This window comes from Manis javanica, chromosome 17 (genome assembly GCF_040802235.1).
Source record: "Manis javanica isolate MJ-LG chromosome 17, MJ_LKY, whole genome shotgun sequence".
NCBI classification, from domain to species: Eukaryota; Metazoa; Chordata; class Mammalia; order Pholidota; family Manidae; genus Manis; species Manis javanica.
In genome coordinates this window covers 11,176,641-11,202,110 of record NC_133172.1, presented here as the reverse complement: position 1 = coordinate 11,202,110, position 25,470 = coordinate 11,176,641, and the positions used below count along the sequence as shown (strand labels likewise).

The 25,470-nt window shown below is 54.2% G+C and overlaps 2 protein-coding genes across 4 annotated transcripts; both read right to left on the bottom strand.

The window, feature by feature from the left end:
• Positions 1 to 429: 429 nt before the first annotated feature.
• On the bottom strand, positions 430 to 4,371 carry LYPD3 (LY6/PLAUR domain containing 3). Its single transcript, XM_037012442.2, has 5 exons — positions 4,192 to 4,371; positions 3,627 to 3,758; positions 2,700 to 2,870; positions 2,230 to 2,391; positions 430 to 1,460 (listed from the first exon to the last, which is right to left on the bottom strand). Exons 1-5 carry the CDS (start codon positions 4,271 to 4,273, stop codon positions 973 to 975), a joined length of 1,035 nt encoding a protein of 344 aa, XP_036868337.2. The 5' UTR covers positions 4,274 to 4,371; the 3' UTR covers positions 430 to 972.
• Positions 4,372 to 8,930: 4,559 nt separating this feature from the next.
• PHLDB3 (pleckstrin homology like domain family B member 3) lies at positions 8,931 to 24,606 on the bottom strand. Of its 3 annotated transcripts, none has more exons than XM_017677344.3 (16): positions 24,373 to 24,604; positions 23,639 to 24,010; positions 22,830 to 23,012; positions 22,494 to 22,631; positions 21,010 to 21,138; positions 20,710 to 20,871; positions 19,634 to 19,744; positions 19,388 to 19,471; positions 18,936 to 19,046; positions 14,709 to 14,808; positions 14,484 to 14,574; positions 14,312 to 14,399; positions 14,046 to 14,102; positions 11,122 to 11,341; positions 10,378 to 10,463; positions 8,931 to 9,358 (listed from the first exon to the last, which is right to left on the bottom strand). In XM_017677344.3, the coding sequence occupies exons 2-16, from the start codon at positions 23,870 to 23,872 to the stop codon at positions 9,224 to 9,226; spliced, it is 1,929 nt and encodes a 642-aa protein (XP_017532833.3). In that variant the 5' UTR covers positions 23,873 to 24,010; positions 24,373 to 24,604; the 3' UTR covers positions 8,931 to 9,223. The 3 variants fall into 3 exon arrangements, with proteins under 3 accessions (XP_017532833.3, XP_017532834.3, XP_036868286.2); XM_017677345.3 differs by having other exon boundaries at positions 23,639 to 23,887; XM_037012391.2 differs by lacking the exon at positions 14,046 to 14,102 and having other exon boundaries at positions 24,373 to 24,606.
• Positions 24,607 to 25,470: the final 864 nt, after the last annotated feature.

Below are 25,470 nucleotides of genomic sequence, written 5' to 3'. Positions count from 1 at the left end.
AGAGGTGGGGCTCACACTCCAGGTCCCCAACAGCGAGCAAAGACTGACTGCAGCATCTCAATCCCTCTGGACAAGTGGGAGGCAGTGGCTGGGCCCCTGACGAGTCTGAAGAAATGAGACATACAGCAAGGCAACTGAGGCCTGGGGATGCGCGCAAACCAGTAGACGGAGCTCCCCTCTGCTCCCAAACACTGCCAGCAGCTCCATTCACCCGACACTGCTTTCACCCACGCGCCCCTCACAGTGGAATCGCCCACAGGCTGGCTAAACCCCAGGAGACACAAGCGGTTCAAACCCCGCCTTCCCCCAAGGCTGCGGCTCTAGATCTCAGCTTCTCCATCTGCTGAAGGTCTTGGCATTTCTGCCCAGCTCGGCTTCAAGAAGTTAGTGTAAGAAATGAGATAGAAACGACTCCTTTAAAACACTATACAAAGTAATTAAATTTTTATTGAGGCCTTTCTGTGCCAGAAAGAGACCATAAGGAGGCACAAGGCCCGGTCCCTGCTCTTGAGGAGCTCACAGTCTAGTAAGAAGACGCCAAAATAATTCCCACGAAGACGGGGTGCAGGTTTAGCAGCCATCAGAGGAAGGAACCGTAAGTCCTCGCTGCCCCCCATATTCCAGCTGGACTGAGAGAAAGCAAATAGGAGGCTTCGCACTGCCTCTCACACCTTCCCTGTGACAGCTCTGACCTCTCTGCTCCAGGCACCACGTGGAGATGAGGGAGAGACAAGGATGAAGGGAATCCACTCACTGCCCTCAAAAAGCTAGGACACCCGGCAGGATATACACAACAGTAACTTTATTTCCCGAAGCCGCAAACCAGTGCAGCAGAAGCTGGGGAGACTGGGGGAGACTGGAAGAACAGGGGCTGGGCCAGCCCAGCCCAGTGGTGGGAAAGGGAAGTAATGGGAAGAGAAGGTGCCCAGGGCCAGGAACTAGGACAGGAGGGAGGTTTCCCAGTGGAGAAGCTCAGAGCAGGGTGCCAGCAGCCACAGCCAACAGAAGGGCCGCCAACACAGCGGAAGGCACTGCAGAGCCTTTGTTATGGGGTCCACCTTGTGCGGGGTACTGCCCCATATTACTACGGTCCTGGTGGCCAGCAGCACTTCCGGCCACGCTGGAGTCCTCATCCTGGGAGATCTCGGGTTCTGCTTCCTGTGGAGGAGTCCGGCTGGTTGGGGCTGGAGGGGGCTTCGAGGTGGAGGTGCGGGTGGTCGGGGGTGGCGTGGAAGTAGTGACAGAGGTGGTCGGAGCCAGAGTGGTGGGCTGAGGAGGCGGCATCAGGATAAGGGGCGGGAACCGCGGGGAGAAGTAGGTCTTGTTTCGGAGGTCGGAGTTACAGCGGGATCCTTGGCAGCAGGAGCCTTTGAGGGTAAATCCCGGGCCTGTCACAGAATCCCGGGTGCACAAATCGTCCAGGACGCAGCCCCGGACAGGCAAGGCCACAGTCACGTTAGCTGCAGGAGGGAGACACTGGTAGGTACGCGGTTGGAGAGAGGGGTCAGGCCGAGCCAGAATGAAACGGGGGTAAAATGAGGGCAGAACCACCAAAACACGAGACAGACAGGCTCTGCATCCACTAATCCAAGTCTCGATTCAGACCCCACTTTGGGAAACACTGTTCCCCTGTGTTTACTTTACACACGGACCACACTTCCATACTGAGAGCTGAAGCGTGTGAGCTGAACTGGGAGCGCCACAATGCCTTGTAAGAAAGGTTTGGGCAGGGCTACACCTCTCACACGACCAGAAGGGACAAACTTCCCCTCCATCTCTTCCACCCAGCCCAGCCAAAATGCAGTCTTTGAGTCAGAACTACATCTCCCAGAACACACCTGGCAGACGCCAGGAGGCCGGCGGAGCATCTCTTATAAGTAGTTAGATGCAGGTGCTAACCCGGGTTTTAAGGAATGAAAACTAGACTCCACAAAATGCCCGGGTAGAAGCCTGGAAGCTGAAATACGTTTCCGAAAGCACCTCGTCGCACCCTGCACCTGGCAGGAAACGTATTTCCCCAAAGCACTGCAGACAAAAGCACCCGTATCCCCATGCTCTATTAGGGATAGCACATTTCTCAGGTGCTCTGGGTCAAGACGCACACTTAGGCCAACGATTCCCAGAATGCTCTGGAGGGAGAGCCCTTTGGGGAAAGGACTCCCTGCTCCCACGAGACCTGAGAAAATCTACCGCAACCCCTGTAAGCTTCGAGCTCCCGGGCTCTCTCACCTGCCGTCAAGGTGACGTTGCCATCAAAACAGCCCTTGTAGACGCGATCGCTGGCGTTGTAGCAGCTCACGACAGGCGGCGCCGTACCCTGGCACGCCTCGTGGCTCAGCCCCACGCAGCTGTAGCACTCGACACCGTTGGGCTCGGATGCACTCTCATTGCCTGAGAGGGGATTGAGTAGGAAAGAAAGGTCGAAAAGCTCTGCTCCGGGTCCCTCTGGTGCACATCTCCGCCCCTAAACGGATGCGCAGCTCAACCTCGGGCCCGCGTGGGGAATAACCCCGCCCACCCCATGGGCCCGCCCCCTTACCATAGGCCCGTCCCCGCTCCAGCCTCCTGGCGCTTAGAGCAGTGAGGCTCCGCCTCCTGCCTCGTTGCCCCGCCCCCAGTTCTGCCTCGCTCTCCCGCCTGCAGCACGTGATCACTCCCAGCCCCTCAGTCAGTCTGCGTGGTTGCTCCCCTGGTCCTACCTGCGGGGTTGAGTACTCGGGAGGTGAGGTTGAGCTTGGCATTGCAGCGGTCCTGGGAGCATTGCTGCAGCTGGATAAAGGCCAGCATCCCGTATAGGTCCAGTCCGCGGTCATTCTTGCCCGGGAGTCCCGATCCGCAGCCCCGCACTGCCACTGAGAACTGTCCGTGGACTGCCGAAGGGGGAGGGGAGAGGTCAGCGGGCGGGGCCTCCAGTAGATCCGCACCCGAGGATAGCCAGCCCAGAGTCGGAGGGCTGGGGCCTCCGAAAGAGCAGATTGGAGGGGAAAGAACCACAGATAGAGGGGCGCAACCTCAGAGGGCTGACTCCGAGGGGACGGACAGGTTGACAGACGCTGGACAGAGCCAGGGATGCAGGAGAGCCACAGGGAGGCAAAACCGCAGAAGGCAACTTCATAAAGAACTAAGCGACTGTCAAAAAGGCACAGGATCAGAGAGGTGGGGCCTCCTAGGAGCCCTGGCCTCAGATGGAGGCGGGATTCCTCGAGGACGGGTCGGCGGGGTGGAGTCTCAGTCTAAGGAACCTAAGAGGACCTAGAGGGATCTCTATCACCAGGGAGCCCGATGGGTAGGGGAGGCTGTTTGGGGAGGAGAGGCTTCTGGCAGGACAGACTGGAGAAGGGCTCTTAGTAGTAGAGCGGAAATGGACAGGGTGTACCTTCGAAGAGGACGAGGTACCAGATCCGGGCTCTCCCAATTCACTCCACTCATTTTGTAACCCTCAGCCCCGCACCCCTCAAAACCTTAATGCTTGATTACGACAAAGGACTCAGGCCAGGCTGAATGGGAGGGATGGGACTGCGTTGACGGGGTGTGGCCAAATTCAGGGGGCGGGGCGGACTATAAGGAGGCGGGGCCTAGCTGGAGGAGCTTGAAGGGGTACGCCTGGACCAGGGGCCCCCACTTACTGGTCTCCACCGCCCCCACGGCCTCTGTGCAGACGTCCACGCCGGGCGCGCACTTCACGGTCTTGGTCTTCTGCGGAGAGCACCCGTCATCTGCTTTCTGCACACAGCTGTAGCACTCCAGGGCCTGCGCTCCTGGGGGTGCAGGGCCCAGTGGGACTGCGTGATTCCTACTGAAGCCTCCTGTCCCAAAGGAGAAATAGCCCTTCCCACGCCCTCCGTTCCCGGCTGAGCCATTGCTTTTGCATACCCTTTTCCAGGACAGGAGTAAGGAAAACCTTCCCACAAATCTGGTGCCATGAGATACACTGTGGCACATTTCCTTTAAGCCCCTGTGCCTGCTGTGAGAGCATCCTTCCACAGCCCTCTTATACTCAGGTGGGGGATCCCTGCCATGGATAGGGACACCTTCCCATAGTTCTCCACTGAAGATGGGCGAACTCTCCCCACAGCTGAATTGGCTCAGTGACGGATCCCTTCCCACAACCCTCTCTGCAGGGGGTGAAGGGACCCTCCTCCCTAGAGCCCCCACTCTACCTGCTCCACCCCCTCGAGGCATCAGACCCACCTTCTCGGAGCAGCAGTGACAACAGCAACCAGACTATAGTCCAGATCACTGCGCGGGCGCCTGCTCTTCCGGCCAGGTCCATGGTGCGTCCTGCTCCCTCGGCGTCCCCCCTGGGTGTGCCGCCTCCCAACCTGGGCCCTCTTACCTGAGCCGGGGATGAGTAACCTCCCCCCAGGCAACCCTGGCCTTGCCCAACCGGGCCAAATCAGCGTCTGCTGTGGGGCGGGGCCCGCACCGCCCACCCCTGGGTGCGTCACCCACAGCTGCCGAGGGAAAAGGCAGGAGTCAAGCCTCCCTGACAGCTCCCAGGAGAAAGGCTGTGTGTTTGCTGGTAGAGAGGAGAGGACCGAGGCTCATGGAGAGGGTCTACTCAACACTCAGCACTTCTTTTACCCCGGATTTAATTGTTGGCTTTGGTCCCAGTGACAAGGGATTAAGACAGAACCAGTGCCTGTTGTCACAGAGCTCACAGTCTGATGGGGGCAGCAGTTGTTAATCAATAATGACACAAATTGTTATATGCAATGAGGGCAATGACAGAAGAAGTGTAGGGTGCTACAAGGAGGTGTGGACTCTAGAAGTGGGAGCAGGTCAGTGAAGCCTAGCCCCCCCAGGATGTTATTGGAGTTGTGATGTCAAAGATGAGGAGGATTTAGTCAGTGAAGCAGGTCGGGGTGGGGGCAGAGGTCATTACAGAGCAGAGGGAGCCACCCAAGCAAACACCTAGAGGTGGGAAGTCACAGGGGCCATCCAAACTCAGACAGGAGAGCAGTGTGCCTGGAGTGCAGAGACAAAGAGGCGAAAGGGGACAACTGAGGCAGACAACCGGACAATAGCCAGACGTGCAGGGCATTACATGCCCTGAGGAGAGATTTGAATTAATTCTGAGAAAGGTGGAGAACCTTTGAGAGTGTCTAAATCAGCTAGAGTACATGATCAGATTTACTTTTTAATATGATCAGCCTGCAAACTAATGCAAATATCCTTTAAAAAATGAATGGGGAAAAAAATTAATGGGCCATTAATCCTAGGGAACCGCACACAGCAATGAGAACAAGGCAGCTCCTGGTTCCCTGCAGCAATGTGGAGGAATCTCAGAAACTGCTGAGCTCAAGGAGCCTTAAATAAATAAAGCATACTGTGTAACTCCATTTATATGGAGTGTGACTCCATATATATGGAGTTCTAGAACAGACAAAAGTGATCTGCAGTGATAGAAATCAAATCAGGGGTTACTTTGGGGAGGCCATTGCCCCAAAGGAGCCATAGTGAGGAGTCCCCCCTGTCTTCACCTGGGTGGTGGTAACACATATGTACAAACACCACAGTGTGTATAAGGAGTCGCCAAGCTGTATGCTTGTGCACTTCCCTGGATGAACATTATTCTTTTTTAAAAAGGAAGGAAAAGAGGTCACTGTGGTTTCTGTGTTAAAAAATAAATAAAAGGCCTCTAGAAGGGGCAAGAGAGAAGGCCAGGAGACCAGGGAGGGAGCTGGGCAGGCCTCCAGGTAAGCAAAAAAAAAGCAGCCCCTGATGGCCAGGAGTTGGCCTGACACTCACAGTAAGGCCATGGTGGTGTGTCACCCACGAACACTGAACACCGACATCAGACAGGGCCACACTGCAACTATGGTGGAGAGAGATACGACCAGGACCACTGCGTTAGCACGTCTGAGCACAGAAATAAGCAGCGACATTGTTCAAACCACAAAATGATTAAGCATCCCCATATCCTGGTTAATATAAGTGACTGCCCATATATTATTTCTATTGATCATATAGTTTATTATATATATCTTAATATATATATTTATTATATATTATATTATTATGTAAGTTACAGGTTTAACCTTGCTGTTTCTCCTGGCTTATTTACCTATGGCAGAAAAAATAGCGGCTCTGTTCATAAAGATATTATCTGTTCCCCAGCCCCCGCTGGACACCCCCATTCCCAACAATGACTAGTACCTCAGTCACATATGCTGAGGCTCAGAGAAAGTGAATGACTACATGGGAAGTCATTCAGCACCAGCTCCTGCCTCCCTGCCTCCAAGCCTTGGAATCCCAGCCTCATTTAAGGTTTGCTGTATGACCCTGCATAAGTGTCTTCTCTGAGCCTCTGAGGTGTCCAGTTTATATAGAGGAAGGAGTGTCTTTCATTGCAGAGTGAGGCAGTGGACAAAGTATCAGGTCTAGAATAACCAGACTGAAATTTTAATACCGCCTTTGCCATCCTCTTGCTGTGTGACCTCAAGCAACTGTGTCTCCCTCTCTGGACTTCAGCTGCTTATTTTGCCAAATGGGTCTGAGAACCCCTGTCTCCTGGAGGTGAAACGAGGCAGAATAATAATATTATTATTGTGTGCGCAGGAGCAGGAGGCGTGGGAGAGTTTCAGGGAGGAACCCCAACTGGCCAGACCAGAAGAACTAGCGTCTTGGGAGGGAGTGGGACCCAGGGTGGGGAGCTTCTTGCTCAGGCCTGCCCAGATCCTGGGCGCTGACCCCTGCCTGGCCCAGAACCAGAGAGCAGAGGGAGGTTTGTATGTGGGGCCTCTACTCACACCTGTTCTGTGACTACCCAGCTCCTCTCCACAGAGGCCACTGCAGCAGAGATTTGGAATCTGGCTGCCCAGATAAGAGGAACAGATGGGGCAGTGCCGAGACAGTCTCCAGGCCTGCAGGTTATTCCAGGGCTCAGAAAACTCTGGGACCACACCCACTATGGGTTTCCTGGCCCCGGGGGCAGGGCAGGCTCTGAGCACAGTGATGTTCCCAGCCTGCCTCAGACCTACTTTCTCAGGGACGTTCTGTCTGGGATACGTCAGGGGAGGGGTGGGATCAAGGGCAGCGCCAGCTACATCATTCATGGAGCTCAGTGCAAAATGTATATATATGGGGTCTCAGTTCAAAAGGCAGGAAAGAGTGTCATAACGGTACTCAAATAGGAACACTTTTTTCCTTTGTTCTGCCATCTCTCTTGACCCCTTATGGTGTTTAATGTCATGTTCCCTTGGGCAAAGGGGGCACTGGCTTGAGCACAGACATTCCTAGGCGTCTGGAGACACTGTCCCACAACTAGAGCAACTTGGTGAGTGGGTTCCCCTTCCACCAGCTGCCCTCTGCCACGCCCCAGCCCAAGATGCCATGAGGCACAATGTGTGACCCTGACCTTCCTAGGTGCACCAGGCCTGCCCAAGCTGGAGGCAGCAGAGGTCACAAGCAGGGGCAGGGAGGGGAAGGCAGAGAACCTGTCCTCCCACCTGCGCAGGTGGGAGGTGGAGGGAGGTAGGATCTTGCGTGAGCAGATTCCCCAATCCCCTCTGCTCATGCTCAACATCCCTTCAGACTTTACTTTCCAGATGGCAACCACAGAGCATTTACACCCAGGAGGGCTTTTCTGAGCACAGGGACCTATCAGCTACATTGGCTCCATGCCCGTGAAGCTGGTCCCCAAAGGGCCTGTTTGCAGAAGGCTGGGGGATGCATTGATCTAAGAGTCCAGATGTCTCACACCTGGAAGTGGAGCCAAGGGACACCTGGGGTCCCTGAGGGCCTGAGGATTGGAGGTTTGCGTTCCCAGGTCTTAGGAGCAGCACATCTAGATCCTCAAGGAATCCTGGCACAGGACACTCAGGTCCTTAGGAGACAGGAGCCAGAGGGACTGCACACCTAGGTCCAGAGAGGTTTGAGGGGAAAGGCCTGTGTCCAGTGACTGCCTCGAGTGGTCAGTAATTGGGGGAGCCCAGGGGACTGTGGGGCCCCAGAATAGGCACCCAAGTCAGCCTAGGAATCAAGGAGAGCTTCTTGAAGGAGCCACCTTGGATAGACTTAGGGATGAAGATTCCTCTATCTGCCTGTTCACTCGTGTCCCATCCCCATCTCTAGCTAATCAGTTTATTCAACCAGCAGACATGCCCTCAATGCCTAGTTTGCACTTGGGCCATTTGCCATGTGCCAGGAACTCATAAATGCCTGAAACAGTCCCAGTCCCTCCTGGGGCTCCTACCCAGGACAGGAGACACACTCATCCGCTGTAATAACCCACAGGAGTCAGGGCCGTGATGGAGGAGGCCGAGGCAGAGAGATCAGGGCTGATTTGACTCAGCCAGGAGAATCAGGGAGGGCTTCCTGATGAAGAAAACGCCTGACCAGTCACCTGCATGACGAGGAGTAGGGTGGAGTGGGGAAAGGCGCCTACGCACAGGGAACAGTATGTACAGAGAGGTGAAAGGCAAGCATTTTGTTTTTCCACTTTCATGGAATGAAATGTGCCTGATGATGCTGGGGACACAGGAGTGATCAGGTCAGCCCTGGCTCTGCCCTCACGGGGCTCCCAGTCCAGAAGGGGAAAAGATCCATCAACAGCGATGACCTAGGGTATTCTGGGATGGGTCAGGGGAGCTCACACGGGAGGTGCCCGACCCAGCCAGGGAAGTCAGGAAGGGCTTCCTGAAGGAGGGGACATCCCCACAGAGACCTGAAGAACGAGGAGCTAGCTGGTTAAAGAGCAGACAGAGGGAACCTGTCAAGGACTGAAGGGCAGAAGAGTCCCTAGAAATTGCCAGTAACAGTCAAGTTGAAAAAGGTGTAAATAGGTGGGCCTACAAACTAAAAAAACAAAATTGCCTAAGGCTAAGGACTGCCCACCTCCCCTTCCCAGCCCTGCCCTCGGAGTTGAAGGTACCCATCAGCTGAATGTCCTTCCCGAAGCCTGGGCTGGAAGCCACAGGAGCAACAACTGTTTTTCCTTCATGTTTAATTCGGTATCACAGGAGCACCAATAAATAGTTCCTTCCCGCCCCACTCCCCTCCTCCTGCCCAGAGCAGGGCCCCAGGGGATGGCTTCCCGTCAGGGAAAGGCACCCTCAGCCCAGGACGCCGAGGCTCAGACCAGCCCAGCCGCGGCGTCTGCAAAATTCCCAGGAAAGTTCCAGAAGGGCAGGCCCAGGCTTTTCGGGAGTGGGAAGGGCAGGGAAACAACGCGTGGGGGGCGGAGCCTCGCCGGGGTGCCCCGCCCAGAAGGTGGGACCGCTCAGGGGGCGTGGTTCTCATCGGCAGCGGTCACGATGACATCCATCCAAATGCGCATGGCCTCGGGACTGGGTGCCACCATGTAGAAAAGGCGTTCGTAGGTTTTGACGCAGAACGTCAGGCGAGGGTTGGGGCTCTGAAATAACAGGTAACGGAGTGGCAGTGGTTTAAGGGGGCAGTTGGATTCAAATCGTAGCCTTGCTATTTAAGGGCTGTGTGACATTGGACAAATTACTTAGACTCTGAACCGGTTTCCTCATCTGTCCTAAATAATGCCACCTGCCTCATTTGGTTTTGAGGATTTAATGAACTAACACAGGAAGGCGCTTAGGAATTTGGAAGCAAGAGGAATTGAAAAGGAGGGACTGTGTCCCATCTTCCATATTAGATCTATAAGCATTCAAATTTCCCCTCCCCTGTATTTAGATTCCCGGCCTCCCACTGCCTAGGAACTGAGGAAAGTTAGTGTTTATAACCTATTTTTTGGGTACCTACTTGCCAATCCCAAATTCAGTAAATCCTTTACATCCATTATCTGTTTTTAACCTTCTCAACTCTGAGAAAATGGGTTGAAGTGTGCCGGTTTTGCAGGTGACAAGTATGGCAAGGGAAGGGACTTTCCTGATGTTCCACAGCTGGGATTCTAAATTAAGGTCTAAAAAGCTGTAATTGGTTGCTTTCCACAGACCTTTCTAAACACTATACCAGTTGCCACCATTTAAATTTCTGGAACTGCACTTTTTTGTAAGTTCAAATTCCTGAGTTCCCTATGGAAAAATTAATACAGTGAGACTGACACTAAGGGGCCTATTCCCATCTGGCGGCTGTGGGCAGAGGCTGAGAAATGACTGTCTCCTTCCAAGTCTCCCAGGAAGCCTGGTCCTCAGCCTGCTCTCTTCATTGGCTTACTCCCGGCTTGGCAGCAGAGTCTGCCACACTTTTGTTCTAAATCGTTTGCTCTAAGAGAAGTAACAGTGTCTGGGAGTCAGAAAGGGAGCTCTTCACTTCTGGTGGCTGCAGCGACATGAGCTGTCAGTCTCCTGTGCTGGAGCACCCTGGCAGTAGGGTCTGTGGGCGGCTTTCCCCAGGAACAAGCTAAGACCTAAACACAGGGGCCCAGCCAGAGGGGTAGGGCAGCACCAAGCGGGGCTTCACCTTGAAGGCACAGCGTAAGTGGTCGTAATAGACTTCCTCGATGGCCTGGAAGTAGATGACGCCTTTGAGCTTGGTCTCTTCCTTGTCTGACAGAGGGAGGGGGAGAAATAGCCGGTGAGGGGCGGGCACAGGTCACTAGGCCCAAGTCCCAAAACTGGGGTTGGGGTGAGGAGCATGGTGACTGAGTCCGGAGGCCCCTAAAGTCGCGTGGTTGGGAGGCGGTGGGTTTGTACAGATGCTGGGTGGGAAGCCTGGTGTGGAGACTAGGGAATGGGGTCTGGGGAGCTGAGTCCTTGGTCCGAGTGCCTCGGGCCCTGAAAAAGGAAGGGGCTCAAGAAATTCAGAACTACTGATTCCCCTAGGGAGGAGGGACAGGGGTGTTGGGGGTGGTACAGACAATGCAGCTTCAGACCTTGCTGAGTGCCTCCTGAGGATACCCAGATATCCTCTGAGTGTCTTAGGAAAATGGGGTGTGGGGTCCAGAACTGTACAAAACTTCTATATGGAGGAAAACTGGGTGGATAAGGAGGAAGGGGCTGGGGGCCCAGACTCCTGTCCTGGGTGGTAGAGACAAGGAGCAATCTCCTGGACCCTGGAGGTGGGGTGTGGGACAGAGACTCCTGCGGTCTGAGGAAGACCTGGGCCTAGAAGAGAAGGGGGCGGGGGCTGTGACTCCTGGATGTCCCACGGGGAGGACCTCAGAATGGGCTCTTCCAGGGTCCTGGGCATCCAGACTGGGCTTACCCGCGTAGTAGGCCAGGCGGCGTGCCTGGCGGTCAAAGCAGAACCACCGCTTCCTCCAGGTCTTGATACGGCCACCCATCTTCACCAGGGGTCCGCGGCAGCAGCCCCCGGACACGCGGACGTGAGCGCAGTTTTCCGGGTTGTGACCCCAGCGTTCCAGGTGTTGCCGGAGATCCAAGACCCGGGGGCCCAGAGGGCAAGGTGGGGACGTGGGCGGGGCCTGAGGATGGAAGAGAAGGGGGCAGCTGATGTCAAAGGTCGGGAGGGGGTCCTGCAGCCTGCAGCCCCCAGAAGAGCCAGTCAGACGGAGCAGCTCATGTGGAAGGTCGCCAGCCTTTAAACAGTAATATTAGTGATGACCAGCACGACAATGACTCTGGCAGCTACATTTATGGACTATGCCTCTCTGCCCAGGGCTTTACCAGTATCAACAACTTGATTACTACCTGTGCTAAGCACTTTATGTAGGTATAATCCGTCTGCCTCCTCAAACTTTCTTGGTGGCGTAAGTACATCATCATCTCCATTTTACAGATGTGGAAACCAAGATTCAGAGAGGTTAAATCACTAGGCCCAAGTCACACAGCTAGAGCAGACCAAGCCAGGACTCACCAGGAAGAATCATCAACTCAGGGGGCGACAGGGGGAAGAATAGGCAATGAAAGTGCCGTCTATTCACAAGGCCCAGCCTGATTCAACCTGTTCTTACCAAATGGTCCCTGCAAAGAAGGGTATGATCTCCACAGTCACACTGAGGCTCAGAGCGGTGAGCTCAGACTTCAGGGGGCAAGTGGACCCCGTGGGATTTTGTTAAATTGTCATTCCAGGGTGGGGGTCCAGGATGGGGGTGAGGTTCTGTTGGCCTGCGGGCAGCACTTTGAGTACAGGGGGCTGAGAAAGGGAAGTGAGGCCAGAGTGAGAAGGGACAAAAAACAGCAATAACACTCATTGGCTGGGGATGGGGAGAGTGAGGAGCCGGGGGGATGCACAGGAGGGAAGGGATGGCCAAAAGGGCGCCCACTGGGGCCTGGAATCTTCTATGGGTCATGTCGCCAGATCCATACACTAATGCCCACCGTGTATGGAAGGGCGCACTGTGTGTCTGGCACTGTGCCAAGCCATCAGTGTTCGCCTTGTTTCCTCTCCAAAACTATCCATTCTTGTCCCCACTTGACAGATGAGGAAGTTGAGGCTTCCAGAAAGGAAGTGACTCACCAAGGTCACCTGAGTAGGACAGGCTGGAGTGGGGCCCAACCCAGGCGGGCAGAGGTGGGCTCGCGACTCGACTCCACCACTGCCCACCCGTGTCACCCCTCCGGGTAGGTGCCCCTCTAGGAGCCTCAGGCTCCCTGTAGTGAAAATCAGGGTTCTCACGGCTCCCTTCCTAGGAGCTCACTGCTGTCAGGGTCTCTAACCAGGTGATTCCACTTCCAGGCGGGAATCCCAGATGCACACTTGCTCCTGTGCACAAGGTGGCAGCTTGGGCATGTAAGCAGCCAAGGGGGACAATAAACCCAGAGGGGACTGTTTAATAAATGATGATGCTACAAAGCAGGAGCCCTTCATTTTTAATGAGGTAGAGCTTATGCCTCCCCACCCAGGAGCCTCCCCAGTCCTTCTTGTTTCATTTTACTTCCTGACTCTTATCGACACATAATACGTTTATTTTATTTATTGATGCTGCTTGTTGTCTCTGCCCCACTAAACGCCAGCTTCCCTGAGGACAGGGGTTGTCATTTTGGTCACTGTGTAACCCAGGGCCTCACACAGTACACACGCAAATGAGCATTGGTTAAAAAAGAATAAGGAAAGGACAAATGGTTAAGAAAATGGAAAGCTGGCCGGGACTACGTGCTCATTTACAGGAGAATGAATTCATATGGGGTGGTTCGACCAGTGTATATACGGAAAAGCATGAACAACTACAGAAAACACCTGCACCTCCAGAGGTCCAGCAGGGAGACCTTCACTGTGCCACATTCTACAGCATTCGTTATAACACAAATACATCCATGATATTAACGGAGGTAAAAATGAGGAGCTCTCAGCTAAATCCAGAATGTGAGAACCTCTGCAGGATAAATGGCTTGATCTGTCTCCACCAATAAGTGGATTTATTTTTTCAGGTGGGCAGAGAGGACTCTTTATCTCAGAGATTTAAGAGACATTTTGGCCAAATATACTCTGGGTGCTCTGTTGGGATTCAGATTCAAATAACCAATTATGAAATGGAATGTTTATATTAAAAAAAATGTACCTGCTGGAGGTACATAGTGAGGTATGCATGTAATAATGCAACATCTAGGGTTCGCTTTAAAATCCCAGATATTGGAAGATATACATCTTATCTATTGGAGACACACAGTGAGGTATGGAAGTAATGAGGCCATACCTGGAGTTTGCTTTAAAATATTCCACTGCAGGGTGGGAAGTAGGTGTCAGGTCAGTAAAATAAAGTTGGCAAGTAAAACAAGAATCAACAGTGACACTGAAGCTGCCCGGGGGGCACAGGCAGGGGTGGGGGGTGTATTCATCTACTCTCTCTACCTTTGCATATGCTGAATATTTCTATACTAAGAAGTCCTTTTTTAAAAAAAAAGAATTAAACAACTAAAACAGAATTCTAAATTATTTGGAAAAGCCCCAGCATGTAGCTGCCCGCATTCTGCAGTAACTGCTGACACTGCTGCCCATTTACAGAGGAGGGAACCGAGGCACAGAGAAGTACAGCAGTCACCCAAGGACATACTGTGGGGACAGATACCTGTCATGGGAACAGAAACTAAGCCGTCCTAGTTCCCCTTCCCTTGACAAGCCCAGGACACTTTTCTATGCTGCTGGAGCAGGGGGAAGGATGGAAGAAGAAAGGACAGAGGCAGAGGACACAGTAGGGGAGGGGGGATGAGGGCAGGGGTGAGACTGACCGTGATGGCAGGGACAGCAGAGCCTGAGGGACCTTCTGTGCTCCTTCTCGTCCCTTCCTGTGTGTTTAGGATGAAGTCAATAAGGGATGCTGACCAGTAAGGAGTGGGGGAGAATGTACTGGGTTCCTGGGTCCTGGGAGGAGTGGCCGGGGGCCTGGACCCCTGGGCCTGGGGGAGGAGGGGCCGGGGCCTGGACCCCTGGGGCTGGGGGAGGAGGGGCTGCAGTAGGACCTCCCCACCCTAAGGAGGGGGGCCTGGGGTCTCACCCTGGCCTTGAGCAGCCGCTCCCTCTCTGCTACCGCCTGCTGCAGAAGCCGCTCCATGCGGGCGATGTCTGGGTGGAGGGCCCCACAGCTAGGAGGAGGGAACAGAGATCAGGGCACGGTACAGTGGGCCGGCCTCTTTCCTGCATTTCCCCACCTTCTCCCTGTGTCTCACGTATTCTCAGGGCCACAGTTCAGCAGCTGATAGAGGGGGTGTCTCCCAGCGTCTCCTGCTGCTGGTGGGAGCGCGGAGGCCTCCAGGGGTCCTGGGAAGAAGGGCTGGGCTAGGGGGCGTGACTCCCCTCCACCTCCCTGCCCACCGGAGCATCCAGCTCCTCCACGCTGTGTGCAGGGAGGATGATTAATGGGGAGGGGCCCACGGGGTGGGAACGGTCCTCACCAGTACAATGGAGGGACAGAGGCCGGGGGGAGCCCCTCTGGCTCCCTCTCTCTCCCCTCTTCCGGGGCAGGCTTCCAGTCCTCTGGAGGCCAATGGCGCCCTGAAAACACACATGCACACAGGACAAGATGCTCAGTTTCAACCCTGAGTCAGAAAATGGCCAAGTAAAACCACCATCTAATCCGCAGAGATTAAACAGTTCCTGTAAACACACCAGTCACCGAGGACCACACAACGTAATGTCCAGAGTGGGCACATCTACAGAGACAGGAAGTAGATTAGTGGTTGGGGGGGGTTAGGGGAGAAGGTCCACGGGGAGGGGAACTTGGGGACAACAGCTAAGGGATGCGTGTTTCTTCCGGGGGCGAGGCTCTAAAACTGACTGTGGTGATGGTTGCATAACTCTGTGAATATACTCAAAACCATTGAATTGTAGACTTTAAATAAGTGAATTGTAGGATATGTACATTATGTCCTGATAAAACTGTAAAATAAAAAAAAAGCTTACCATGTTGGCGGGGACATGGGAAGCCCAGACAGCCTCCCATAATGCTGGGGGTTCCGTTAGAACCATCTTTATGGAGACAATTTGGCTCTTTTTTAAAAACGACAAAGGCATAAGCAAGCCCCAATTCCACTGCTGGGACTGTACCCTATGAGCACACTCGTACATGCGCACAACGACCTGAGTTCAAGATCACTGCGGGGAAAAGTGCTCATCAGCAGAGGGAGGAGGAAATAAACCAGGGATTGTCCACAGGGCAGGAAACTGCAGTGTAATATAAACAGAGGCTGCTCTGTGTATCCAGCAGAGAAGAATTAAGAGAAAAGCAAGTCAGAACAAAGAATACATCACCTATGCATAAAAAGAGGGGAAAGTCTATACCTGACAGACTATAAACACTCAACCTCTCCAGGAAGATTCAGGACATGGGTGACCTGGTGGTCCCGGGAGAGGAATTGAATGGATGGAATCCTCCTACACCCTCTGATGAAGGAGGGGAATGTTAGCTTTAAAAAATAATAATAAACATGACAACTAAATGCAATCTGTGTTCCTGGACCAGAATTTGTGTTTTTTTTTACTAGAAAAACATAAGCGGACAACTGACAAAATATGAATAAGATCTGTGGATTTGACTAGTATTTTCTCAGTGTTAGTGGCCTGAATGTAATCTCTGTACCATGGTTAAATAGGACAATGATTTGACCTTAAGTAACAGATGTAGAAGTATTTAGGAGTAAAGGGAAATCACGCTTCCGAAAAGAATAAATTGTGTGTGTGAGTGCGTTTGTACTCCCGGGAGAAAAAAATATCAAAGCAAATGTCGAATGTGTTTAAAGTGTTAGCTACAGAATCAGGATACTATGTAGATAGGCATTCTTTCTAGTATTTCTGCAAATTTTATTCTCAAAATAAATGTTGCCAAAATATGAAAATAAACTTATCTGAGAGGAATAAATAAACCGAAACCACTTTAAAAATAAAACACAGCAACAGCTCTGTATGGATAATATAGAATAAATATAGCAAGTTGCATAAATTGAGTGCCACTAAGGATTCTCATTGTCATAGATCATAACTCCTCAAATATATTCCATACGTGAGTTAATACTAGTAAAGGAAAAGTCGAATTGGTTACCTTGGGAGGATGCACGGGAACCAACTCTTCCTAAGACAAGTGGATATAGTGAAAGTAGCAAGCATTTTGCCTTCATTTACTACAAAAGCCATTGCCCTGGGTAACCTAGTGGCAAAGGAAGGCAAGCCTCTCCTTATCTGGCATGTCAATCAGGAAATGAAGAAGGAACACATCAGGATTTTATCCCTTCCGACCTCTGATGAATCCACAGGTAAGGTCTAGACAACGCAACAGAGGCCAGACATCCTGCTCCCAGGAAGTCTTGCGCAATGAACCTGCATCCACTCAGGCCCCACATCCAACGATACGGAAGCAGAGGCAGAACCAGCTGACAACCTTCCCCCACGGCGCCATCAGCAAACCCTGCCTGGGAAACTGCACGAGGACCATCTGGTTTCTTGGCCAAATCAACTGCAAGGGGGACAAAAATGGAGGGAAGTCTACAGATAAAAGGAGCCTTAGCATGCATGTCCACAAAAGATAAAAACAAAAGTGTCAGACTAAACATTCCTGTTTAGGGACACTGAACGACAGAACTGAAATGTAAAGAAAGGTAACTAAGCGGCAGGTTAGTGGCTATTCTCGGGGAGGCAGAGAGGGGTTGCACCAAGGAGGGCAGGGGCTGCGCTTCCGGAGTGTTCCCCCTCGAACAAGTAAGCGGCGCACGTGTTGGATGTGAATTTCTATCCTTGTATTATTTTTAATAGTAAAAAGCTTTAAAAATAATAACAGCCAGTATTTACCAAGTGTTCATCCATGCCTGGCAGTGTACTTGGTGCTCTGCAGAGCCACTTAAGCCTCCAAAAGCCCTGGGAATTGGGAAAATTTCACTCCCCTTCAGAGTGGAATCTGAGTTGCAAATTTTTATGCCTCTTCACTCTTTCCTGCCTTCAACGGATTCCCCTACCACTTCTTAGCAGACTATAGATACTTGGCACTGAGAAAACAAGTAGGGGCATGAAGGACCCTAGCCTTGTCTGTCTGGGGCTTGAATCATAGGAACTGGATTAGCCAAGTGTATCATCAGACACTGCCATGAGTGAAGAGGGCAGTGTTATAAAAGAGGATCGCCCTCCAATTGGAAAACCAGGGGCACTGACCCTAAGGCCCAGAGGATAAGAGTTGGCTAGGGAAGACTGACAGGAAGAGTGTTCCAGGAAGTAGGAACAGCAAGTGCAACAGCCCTGAGGCAGGAACAAGTGTGGAACACTGGCAGGTCAGTGGTCCTGCAGCCGATCAGTGAGCATGAGGGAGAGGAGGGGGAGGCGGACAGGGCCCAGACCATGCAGGGGAGGCGGACAGGGGCCAGACCATGAAGGGGCCCACTGAAGGCTTTTGGTGGGAAGGGTTGAAGGAGGAGGCTCTTGTGTGGGGAACAGACTGCTGGGAGACAAAAAGTTGGAGGCATCAGTGAGGAAGCTGGTGGAGGGTCACAAAACCGAGGAGGAGGGCGGGAGGGGGTAGAAGACGGGTGATGATAATTATAACATTACTAATGATTGAAATTATAATCAGAGCAGCAGCAACCCACATTCACTGAACACCTACTACATGCTGGGTACCACTTTAACCATTAACTGCTGAATGCTATCATTATTTCCAGTTTGCAGCCATGTAAACTGAGCCAAAGAGACCTGTCTAAATTCAGCCAGCCAGGAAGTGGCAGAACAGATATTTAAACCCAGGCATAGCCAGTATTCTCAGACATCACAGGATCCTGGAAAGAGGAGTGGGCTTTGAGAGGGATTTCAGAGGACTTGGAGAGAGAGAGGAAGGGGCCAGGAGGAGAGATTTGTTAATTCATGTGTTCATTCATCCACTTGTTTATGTTTCTGGCTGAGTCAATAACTATTCCCTGAGCTCTTCCCTCCTTCCCCAGTCATTCCTTCTGAACTAGGGCTATAGCCGTAAGTGCCCCCTTAGATACTGCACGATTCCTGAGATATCCTTGTCTCCTGAAGGCACAGGCAGTGGAAACAGGCAGCCTTGGTTCAAACCTGGCTCTGCCAATCCCCCTTCTGGGGTATGTGACTTCAGCAAGTCATTTCTCTTCCCGGACTCGCTGTCCCCTTTGCAAGGTGAGCACCGTCCCACCGTCCTGCTGCAGCTGGCACAGGGATCAGATGAGTGATGTTGTGCAAAGCACACACAAGGGCTCCAGGCGTGGCCCCCCAGGTGACACCCGGGTACAAGGTGGGTACAGGGTCCACCTGGCCTTAGAAGCTCCATGTCCACAGGAGCCAATTAACTCAGGTAATAACTCCATAGGAACGGACACTCCATAGAATTGCTTCTGGGGAGGGGGCTGTGGGCCAGTGGGGTGGGGAGAGGAGGCCTTCTCATCAATATGCCGATGGGTGGCTTTTAGAACTGACTCGTGGGTGTGCACATTCCCCTTTCACCAGGGAAGGGATAGGGTGATAGGCAGGAGAAAAAAAATAAAGCTGAGCCTGATAAAAATAAAAATACGCTTTGATCATCCCCCCCCCGCCCCTACCCCCATGGCAAAGAAAGGCCCACGGGAAGTTCTGGAGACACAGTGATGAGTGAGGCTGGTGAGGAAATGGAGGCAGTGGGGAGGCACCTGCAGGGAGCTGTGGACAGCGAAGAGGCAGGAAGAAGCGGCGGCGGCAGCGTGAGCAGCGGGGTCCTGGAGCACCAGCAACTGGCGGTCCGTCTTCTGGGTGAACAGGAGCTGCGGGAGAGCGTGGAAGGTTAATGGGAGCTGGAAGGGTCCCAGCGGACCCACTAGTTTCCAGGTGCTCTGGCCTAGGTCTCCCATGTCAGCCCATTTCTCAGAAAAACAAAGGCTCAAGGTCACAAGAGAGTTGAACATGGTCTGAGCGAGTAAGGGCTGTGTGCGGGGACTGCTGGTTCCCTGGGAAGGAGGTGCTGGTGGCCCAAACTCCCGGATCTGAAGGGTAAAAGGGATTAGGAGCTGAGGATCCTGGTTCCCAAGGGAGAAGGGGCCTGGGAGTCTGGACTCCTCCTGGGTCTGAAGGAGGAGGGGATGACAGGGGCATAAAACCCCCATACCTTAGTGAGGGCCTGGTTGGGCTCAGAGAAGTCCCCACCAGGGGTTCCCTGCAGGTGATTAAGCTCAAGTAGACGGCTCCGCTCCTAGGGGAGGGCAGGACATCACTGAGTGCCGTATCTCAGAGTCACAACTGGCCGTCCCAGCAGCCTTCCCTGCGGCCAGGAAACACCCGGGCTGCAGGGAGGCAATGGGATGCCCCAGGTGGACGTGAGGAAATGAGGACAGGCCTCTCTGGGAGCACTTACTTGTGTCAGGGCCTGAAGGGCCTCCTCCTTTTTCCGGCTCAGCCCCCGGCTCTCAGCTGCCATCTGCTCCCCCAGCGACTTGAGCTGCTCCTCCAAGACCTGGATCCGGCGCTGCAGGGCACCCCCAAGTGCCCTGCTTATTCAGCTCCCCCAGGTCTCCCAGCTGGCTCCCACAGAACCAGGTCCTCCTTGAGAACCTAGGGCGTCCTCCACCCTATAACAGAGACCCTGAGACCTGGGTGCCTGGGAGAGGGTGGGAGGGGAGCCAGTTAAGCTCCTAGATGCCCTCTTCCCTTTTGGGGGCCCAGAGAGGCCTGGGGGTTTGCAGGGGATGGAAGGTCCAACATACAGACACAGGCCCAGAGAATGTCACCAAGAACAGAGAGAAAAAGGGACAGACAGACCAGAAAAGCTATAGAAAAGGACCAAGACAGATCCCCAGAGATAGAAAGAAAGAGAAAAGAGACAAAACAGAACAGAACAAAGACGGACAGAAGCTAAGTGAGACAGAGGAAGGGAGAGACAGTGACAGGAAAAAGATTCAGAAATAGAGGTAGGCAAAGACGACCCGCATCAGGCCTTTCTAATCCAAACCTTTGGGTGACTAGTTTAATATAGCCAAACATGTCACTTCTTCCTGCAGGATTGTCAGACCCTGGAATTCGAAGCTTCCACAAAAGACTGGTGGGAGCACCTTTCAGGACTAGGGTTTGGGAGGCATCGAGTGAAACAGTGAGGACCGCATAAGTTCAGGTCCCACCTCTATCCTTTACAAATTCAGTGACCTTGGGAAAGATTACGTGAGCAAAGAAACTTTGCTTCTTTGTTCATAAAATAGAAAAAAAATAGTAAGACTTGCCTCCTAGGGTTGCTGTAAGGATTCACTGCGTAAATACTCATGAAATGTTTAGGATCGTACCTGACATAGTAAATGCTCAATAAAAATCAGCGATTATTGTTACTGTTCTGAAGAACATGTTACAGGAAGGGAATGAGGGCAGAGAAAGGGCCAGACACACAGTGGAGGAGGCTGAAGGCAACAGCAAGGGACGCAGGGCCAGCCCAGCCTGACTCACCCTGTGCTGTGCCACACTGGCCCGGAGCTCCTGGGCCTTGGGCCCCAGTGCCCCGGCCCCAGGGCTGTCCCGATCCTCATCCTCCCGTCGGCTCTCCTGCTCCAGCTGCTGGAACTCCAGGTCCTCATAGGCACGCTGGGCCATATCCAGCTGTTCCCTCATCTGTGGATAGGAATGCAAAAGGGCTAGAGGCCTGGACCCCTAGGTGGGGGAGGAAGGGCCTGAGGGAATGGATGTTTGGGGCCTGAGGGAGAAGCTTCCTGGACCCTGGGTCCCTGAGAAGGTCTGGAGGACCCTCACCTCCTGCACCCCCTGCAGAAGCCGCTCACGCTGGTCTTCTGGCAGCAAGTCAAGCTGTCCCTGGGCCTCCTGGAGTCTCTGGCGAAGACCCTCCATGCGATCCCGCTCCTGGCTCAGCCGCCTCTGTTCCTAAAAGAAAACCAGGCTCTTAGCCTAAGCCTGAGCACAGAAAGGGAAACAGAGGCCAGCAAAGGCCAGCCAGCCGGATCTCAGACTCCTCTCTGCCCGGAGCGTCAGCCTCACGAGGGCAAAGACCCTGTCTGTCTGCTTCACTCTTGTACAGGACTGCCCAGGGTAGGTGAAGGGTAAACAGTTATTTAAGAAACAAGTGAAGGAATGAATGTAAAATATAGTCACTAGGTTATTGATACCAGAGATCCAGAGAGGGTCCATGTGGGGACACAGCCAATTACAGCTTGGGACAAGCAGGGGAGTGACAGAGACTGTGGGCACCCAGAGGGGGAAGCAATTTCTACTGGGGTAATCCTAGGTTTTCTGGATGTGAGGATTTCAAGATAAACCTCAAAAATCAGGGAGCATTTAGATCTGGGGAGATACAGGGACCTGGAAGGGCATTTTGGGCAGAGGGAAAAGCATGGCAGAAGTGCACAGAAGTTGAAAAGTACAGGAAGGGTGGGGGTAACCGCAGGCAAGGGAGAAAGGAGAGGCGATGGAGGGAAGGGGGGAAGAGCACAGTGTGAGATGCCAGTGGAAAGGCAGGCACGACCCAGCTCCTGTCTGGTTTGGTCAACCATGCTGAGGAGCTCTTCTCCCAGGGCAATGGGGAGTTGTGGAAGGACTGAAAGGATGGAGTCATTGTAGGTTTAGGAGAATCCTCTGGGAGATGGATTCAAAGTGCTGAGATGTCTCCTTCATCAGTCTTCCAAGAAATGAGGATAAGACCTAAATGGGGGCCTGGGCAGTGAGGATGTAAGAGAGGTGGATCAGAGAGGTTAAGGGAGCAGAAAGAGCGGAGCAGTGTCACCTGATGGGCTGGGGCATGACAGGGAGTTGTGTGAGCAAGGTGCCTGTTTTTAAAAATGTTACTGTATCATAATCTCCCCTTAAGAGTTAGTAAGTTCTTAAAGTAGTTACAGGCAATATGGTGTTTGGGATTGGCCTCTAAAACTAGAGAGGGGGACGCAAACTGGGGGATATGAAACAAGAATGGGAGGCTAATCACTGCTGAAGCCAGTGAGACCACCACATGGCAGCCCTCTGCCCATTCTGTTTGCTGGTTTGACATTTCCCACCATGTGACATTTAAGGAGCAAAGGAAGAGGCCCCAGTGAGTCAGGCTCCAAAATCATGGTCCAGAGGGTTGGAAGGAAAAGAGACGCATCTGCCCATTTGCCACCCCCCAGCCCAAGTATCCCCATTTGGGGAGTGGGGGTGACCCTGGGGTCCAGGACCAGGAGCACCACCATATAAAATGAGTCCAACAAGGAGGAAACCGATGATAAAACCCAGCAGGACAAACAGACCTGTTCCTGCTGCTCCCGGCAGCCCTGCTCAGCGTCCACCTGCTGCCCCAGCAGCGCGCGGAGCTGCTCCTCCTCCCGACGAGCGGCCACTCGCTCCCCGGCCAGCTCACCCCGCAGAAGGGCCACTTCCACCTCCATCTGCGGAGAAAATGCAAGGGCGGGGGTGCAGAGGGCTGAGTCTGAGGAAGGAGGGGGCTGGGGGCTCGGACACCTGGGTCCGATAGAGGATGGGGCTGGAGGCCTAGAGTCCGATCTCGAAGGAGGAAAGGACTGGGGGCCTGGCCATGCAGACTCCCCAAATTGGGGCCAGACATCCCAAGAAGTCCGCAGGCTCACCTCGATTCTCAGCTCCTTCTTTTGGCGCTGCAGCTCCTTCACTCGCTGCTCCATCAGGGCCACGCGCGTCAGTGCCTCCAGCTGCTGCGCTCGAAGCCGCCGCGCGGCCCCTCGTGCCCCTTCCCCGGTCCGCGCGGACGCCGGGGTAACGGCCGAGGTCAATGCTGGAGGCGGGGCCTCCGCCTTAAGTGAGAGGGCGTGGTCAGAGGCCAGCCCTCCGCGGTCACTCGGGGGGTCTGAGTCCGCCTCACCCGGTCGCCCTTTTATTCAAGTGGGGGAGGGTGCGGTCCGGGGACCCCTGGCCGCAAGAGGCCAGGGGGTCGCAGTCCGGGGAGAGGGTACGAAGCCAACTCAAGGGAAATGTTTTTTTCCCTACCAGGTCCCAATTTCCTGGGGTCACGCCCTCGCAGGCCCTGGACCTCTCGCGCCTTTTCCCGGGGTCTGAGTCTTCCCCCCACCCCGTTTCTCTGGGCTTCACCTCTCCGACTCAGTATCTATCTCTGTCCGAATCGCTAGGTCTCTTTCCCCTCGGAGGAGGTCCTCTCTGGAAGTTTCTGCGTCTATTTCTGTTTCTCTGAACATCTGCGCCCTTTGTCTCCGGGTTTCTGTGCCTCTGCGCCCATCTCTGAGTCTCTGTCTCTGGATCTCTCCGGTCTTTCTGCGTCTCTGGCTCTTTTGGGTCTTTGTCCCTCAGTCTCCCTGTCTCCGGGTCTCTGTCCTTCTGGTCTCTCTACACCTGTCTGTCCGTGTCTGTCACCGCTTGGGTCTGTCCGGGTGTCCCCGGGGCTCTCGCCCTCCAAGTCCCTCACCGCGTCGCGGCTGCTCTCAGTGCTGCTGCCTTCCCCCACTTCCTCCTCTTCCTCCGCCAGCTGCTCAGCTCCTTGGCCGCTCGGAAGCTCCGCCGGGGCCTCAGGCGCCTGCTGCTCGCGGGGCTCCTCGGAGCGCTCCTGGGGTTGGGCAGCCCCCTGGGGCAGGACCTCCGCGTCGCACTCCGAGACCGGCGGCCGCTGGGTGCCCTCTTCGGGGCTGCTCGGCGTCCCCATGGCCGCTCCTGGGTCCTGCGGGGTGGGCGTGGCCCGGTGTTCCGGGGGCGTGGCCTGGCCGCGTGGGGGCGTGGCCCAGGAGGCCCGCGCTCCGCTCGGACTGCCCGGGCGCGCGGAGAGTGCTCCAGGAGGCGGGGCCTAGGAGTTCCAAGGCTGGAACTGAGCGTTCCCGTGGCGCGGCCTCAAGTTTCTGGGGGTAGGCTTCTCCGGAGGCGGGACCGGAATCTGAGTCCGGGGTCCTAGGGCGCCCCCTACTGTCCTCTCCCTCCTATCCAGGTGTCTAGCTTTGTACCTTCCCAGCAGCCCCCACCCAATTCCTTGGACCACCCTGCAGTGACCCCATCTCCTCTTCTCTCGGAGACTCAGGAGTGCGGGCTCCCGCCCCCTCTCTCCCGAGCCCGGTAGGTTTGGCTCCGACCCCATGCAGGGGAGCAGCGCCCGTGCGCCTCACCCACGGATCCATGAGTCGGGGCTCCCAGTCTCCCTTTCTCTGGACAAACCTGGAGTCTGCGTCCTCTGCTCCTGCCGGGAGCGAGATTCCCGATCTCCAGCCTGCTCCTCCTCCCCCGCCGACCCTGGATGCCGAGGCTCCAGCCCCCGCAGCGCCGGCCTCCTCAGCTGCTCAGGTTTCCGCGCGCTCTGCTCTGCGCTCCCGGCGCTGCCGTTTCTGCCTACAAAACAGGTGGCTGCGGAAACAGGGAGGAGAGAGAGACTGTCCTGTCCCCCTCCCCAGCAGCCCGGAAGTGGAGGGGGGGGACAACAGGTCCAACAGCTCCTGAGGGAGGAGGGAGCGACCAAATGCCCCGCCCGCGGCCGTGGCATCCGGCCTTCCCGGCCCCACCCTCGGAAAAGTCAGCGTCGGGACCCCCCACTCTACCCCCCGCTCCCACGTTCCTCCTCCGTGGAGGACCAGGCGTCTTGGTCACCTAAAATACAAGCGCCTCCCTAATGCCCAGACCCTGGGAATCCTTGAAGGAAGAGGGGAATGGAGCTATGGATCTCTCCCCTCTAATGAATCTTCTGGAAGGGCCCCGACCGGTTTGGGGAGCTGGGCAAGAGGAAGGGGTGCCCTAAGCTGAGTCAAAGACCCGCCCAGAGACAGGGGGAAGTGTACCCCCCCTACGTTGTTATGGGGTGGAGGGCAGAGGTTAAAGGTCTCAGCCAGACCCTTTCCTCTCTGGGCAGTAACAGGAAAATAACTGGCACGTGAGAACGGATTGTTGGATGTCAGGAGCAGAGCGAAACATTTATACACATTAACTTAATCTCATCTTCACAGCAGCCTAGTGACAAAAGCGTTACTATCTCCATTTTATAGTTGGGGAAACTGAGGCTGAGGGTCCCAATTCTACATGTGTTGTGAATCTTAACACTGGATTTGTTCTCTGGCACATCCATGTTCTTAACCATTAGAGATACTGTCCCGCTGGTGCAACGAGCAAGTGCCTGGAAGACGGGAAGATCGTTTGGCGTGATAGTAACAATAATACTTAACTCTGATAGGAAGTCAGCCGTGCAGGCAGTGCGCCAACCACCTCATACATATGGACGCATTGGACCATCACAACATCCTATTGTTATTAATATTAACTTACAGG

Coding starts and splice junctions, on each gene's coding strand:
- LYPD3 (XM_037012442.2), bottom strand. CDS start 4,273: ATGGACCTGGCCGGAAGAGCAGGCGCCCGCGCAGTGATCTGGACTATA. Junction 3,759..4,191: donor GTCACTGCTGCTCCGAGAAG/GTGGGTCTGATG, acceptor CTGCACCCCCAG/GAGCGCAGGCCCTGGAGTGC. Junction 2,871..3,626: donor CGTGGGGGCGGTGGAGACCA/GTAAGTGGGGGC, acceptor CCCCTTCGGCAG/TCCACGGACAGTTCTCAGTG.
- PHLDB3 (XM_017677344.3), bottom strand. CDS start 23,872: ATGGGGACGCCGAGCAGCCCCGAAGAGGGCACCCAGCGGCCGCCGGTC. Junction 19,047..19,387: donor CCAACCAGGCCCTCACTAAG/GTATGGGGGTTT, acceptor GCTCTCCCGCAG/CTCCTGTTCACCCAGAAGAC. Junction 14,103..14,311: donor AGCGGCTGCTCAAGGCCAGG/GTGAGACCCCAG, acceptor CTAAACACACAG/GAAGGGACGAGAAGGAGCAC.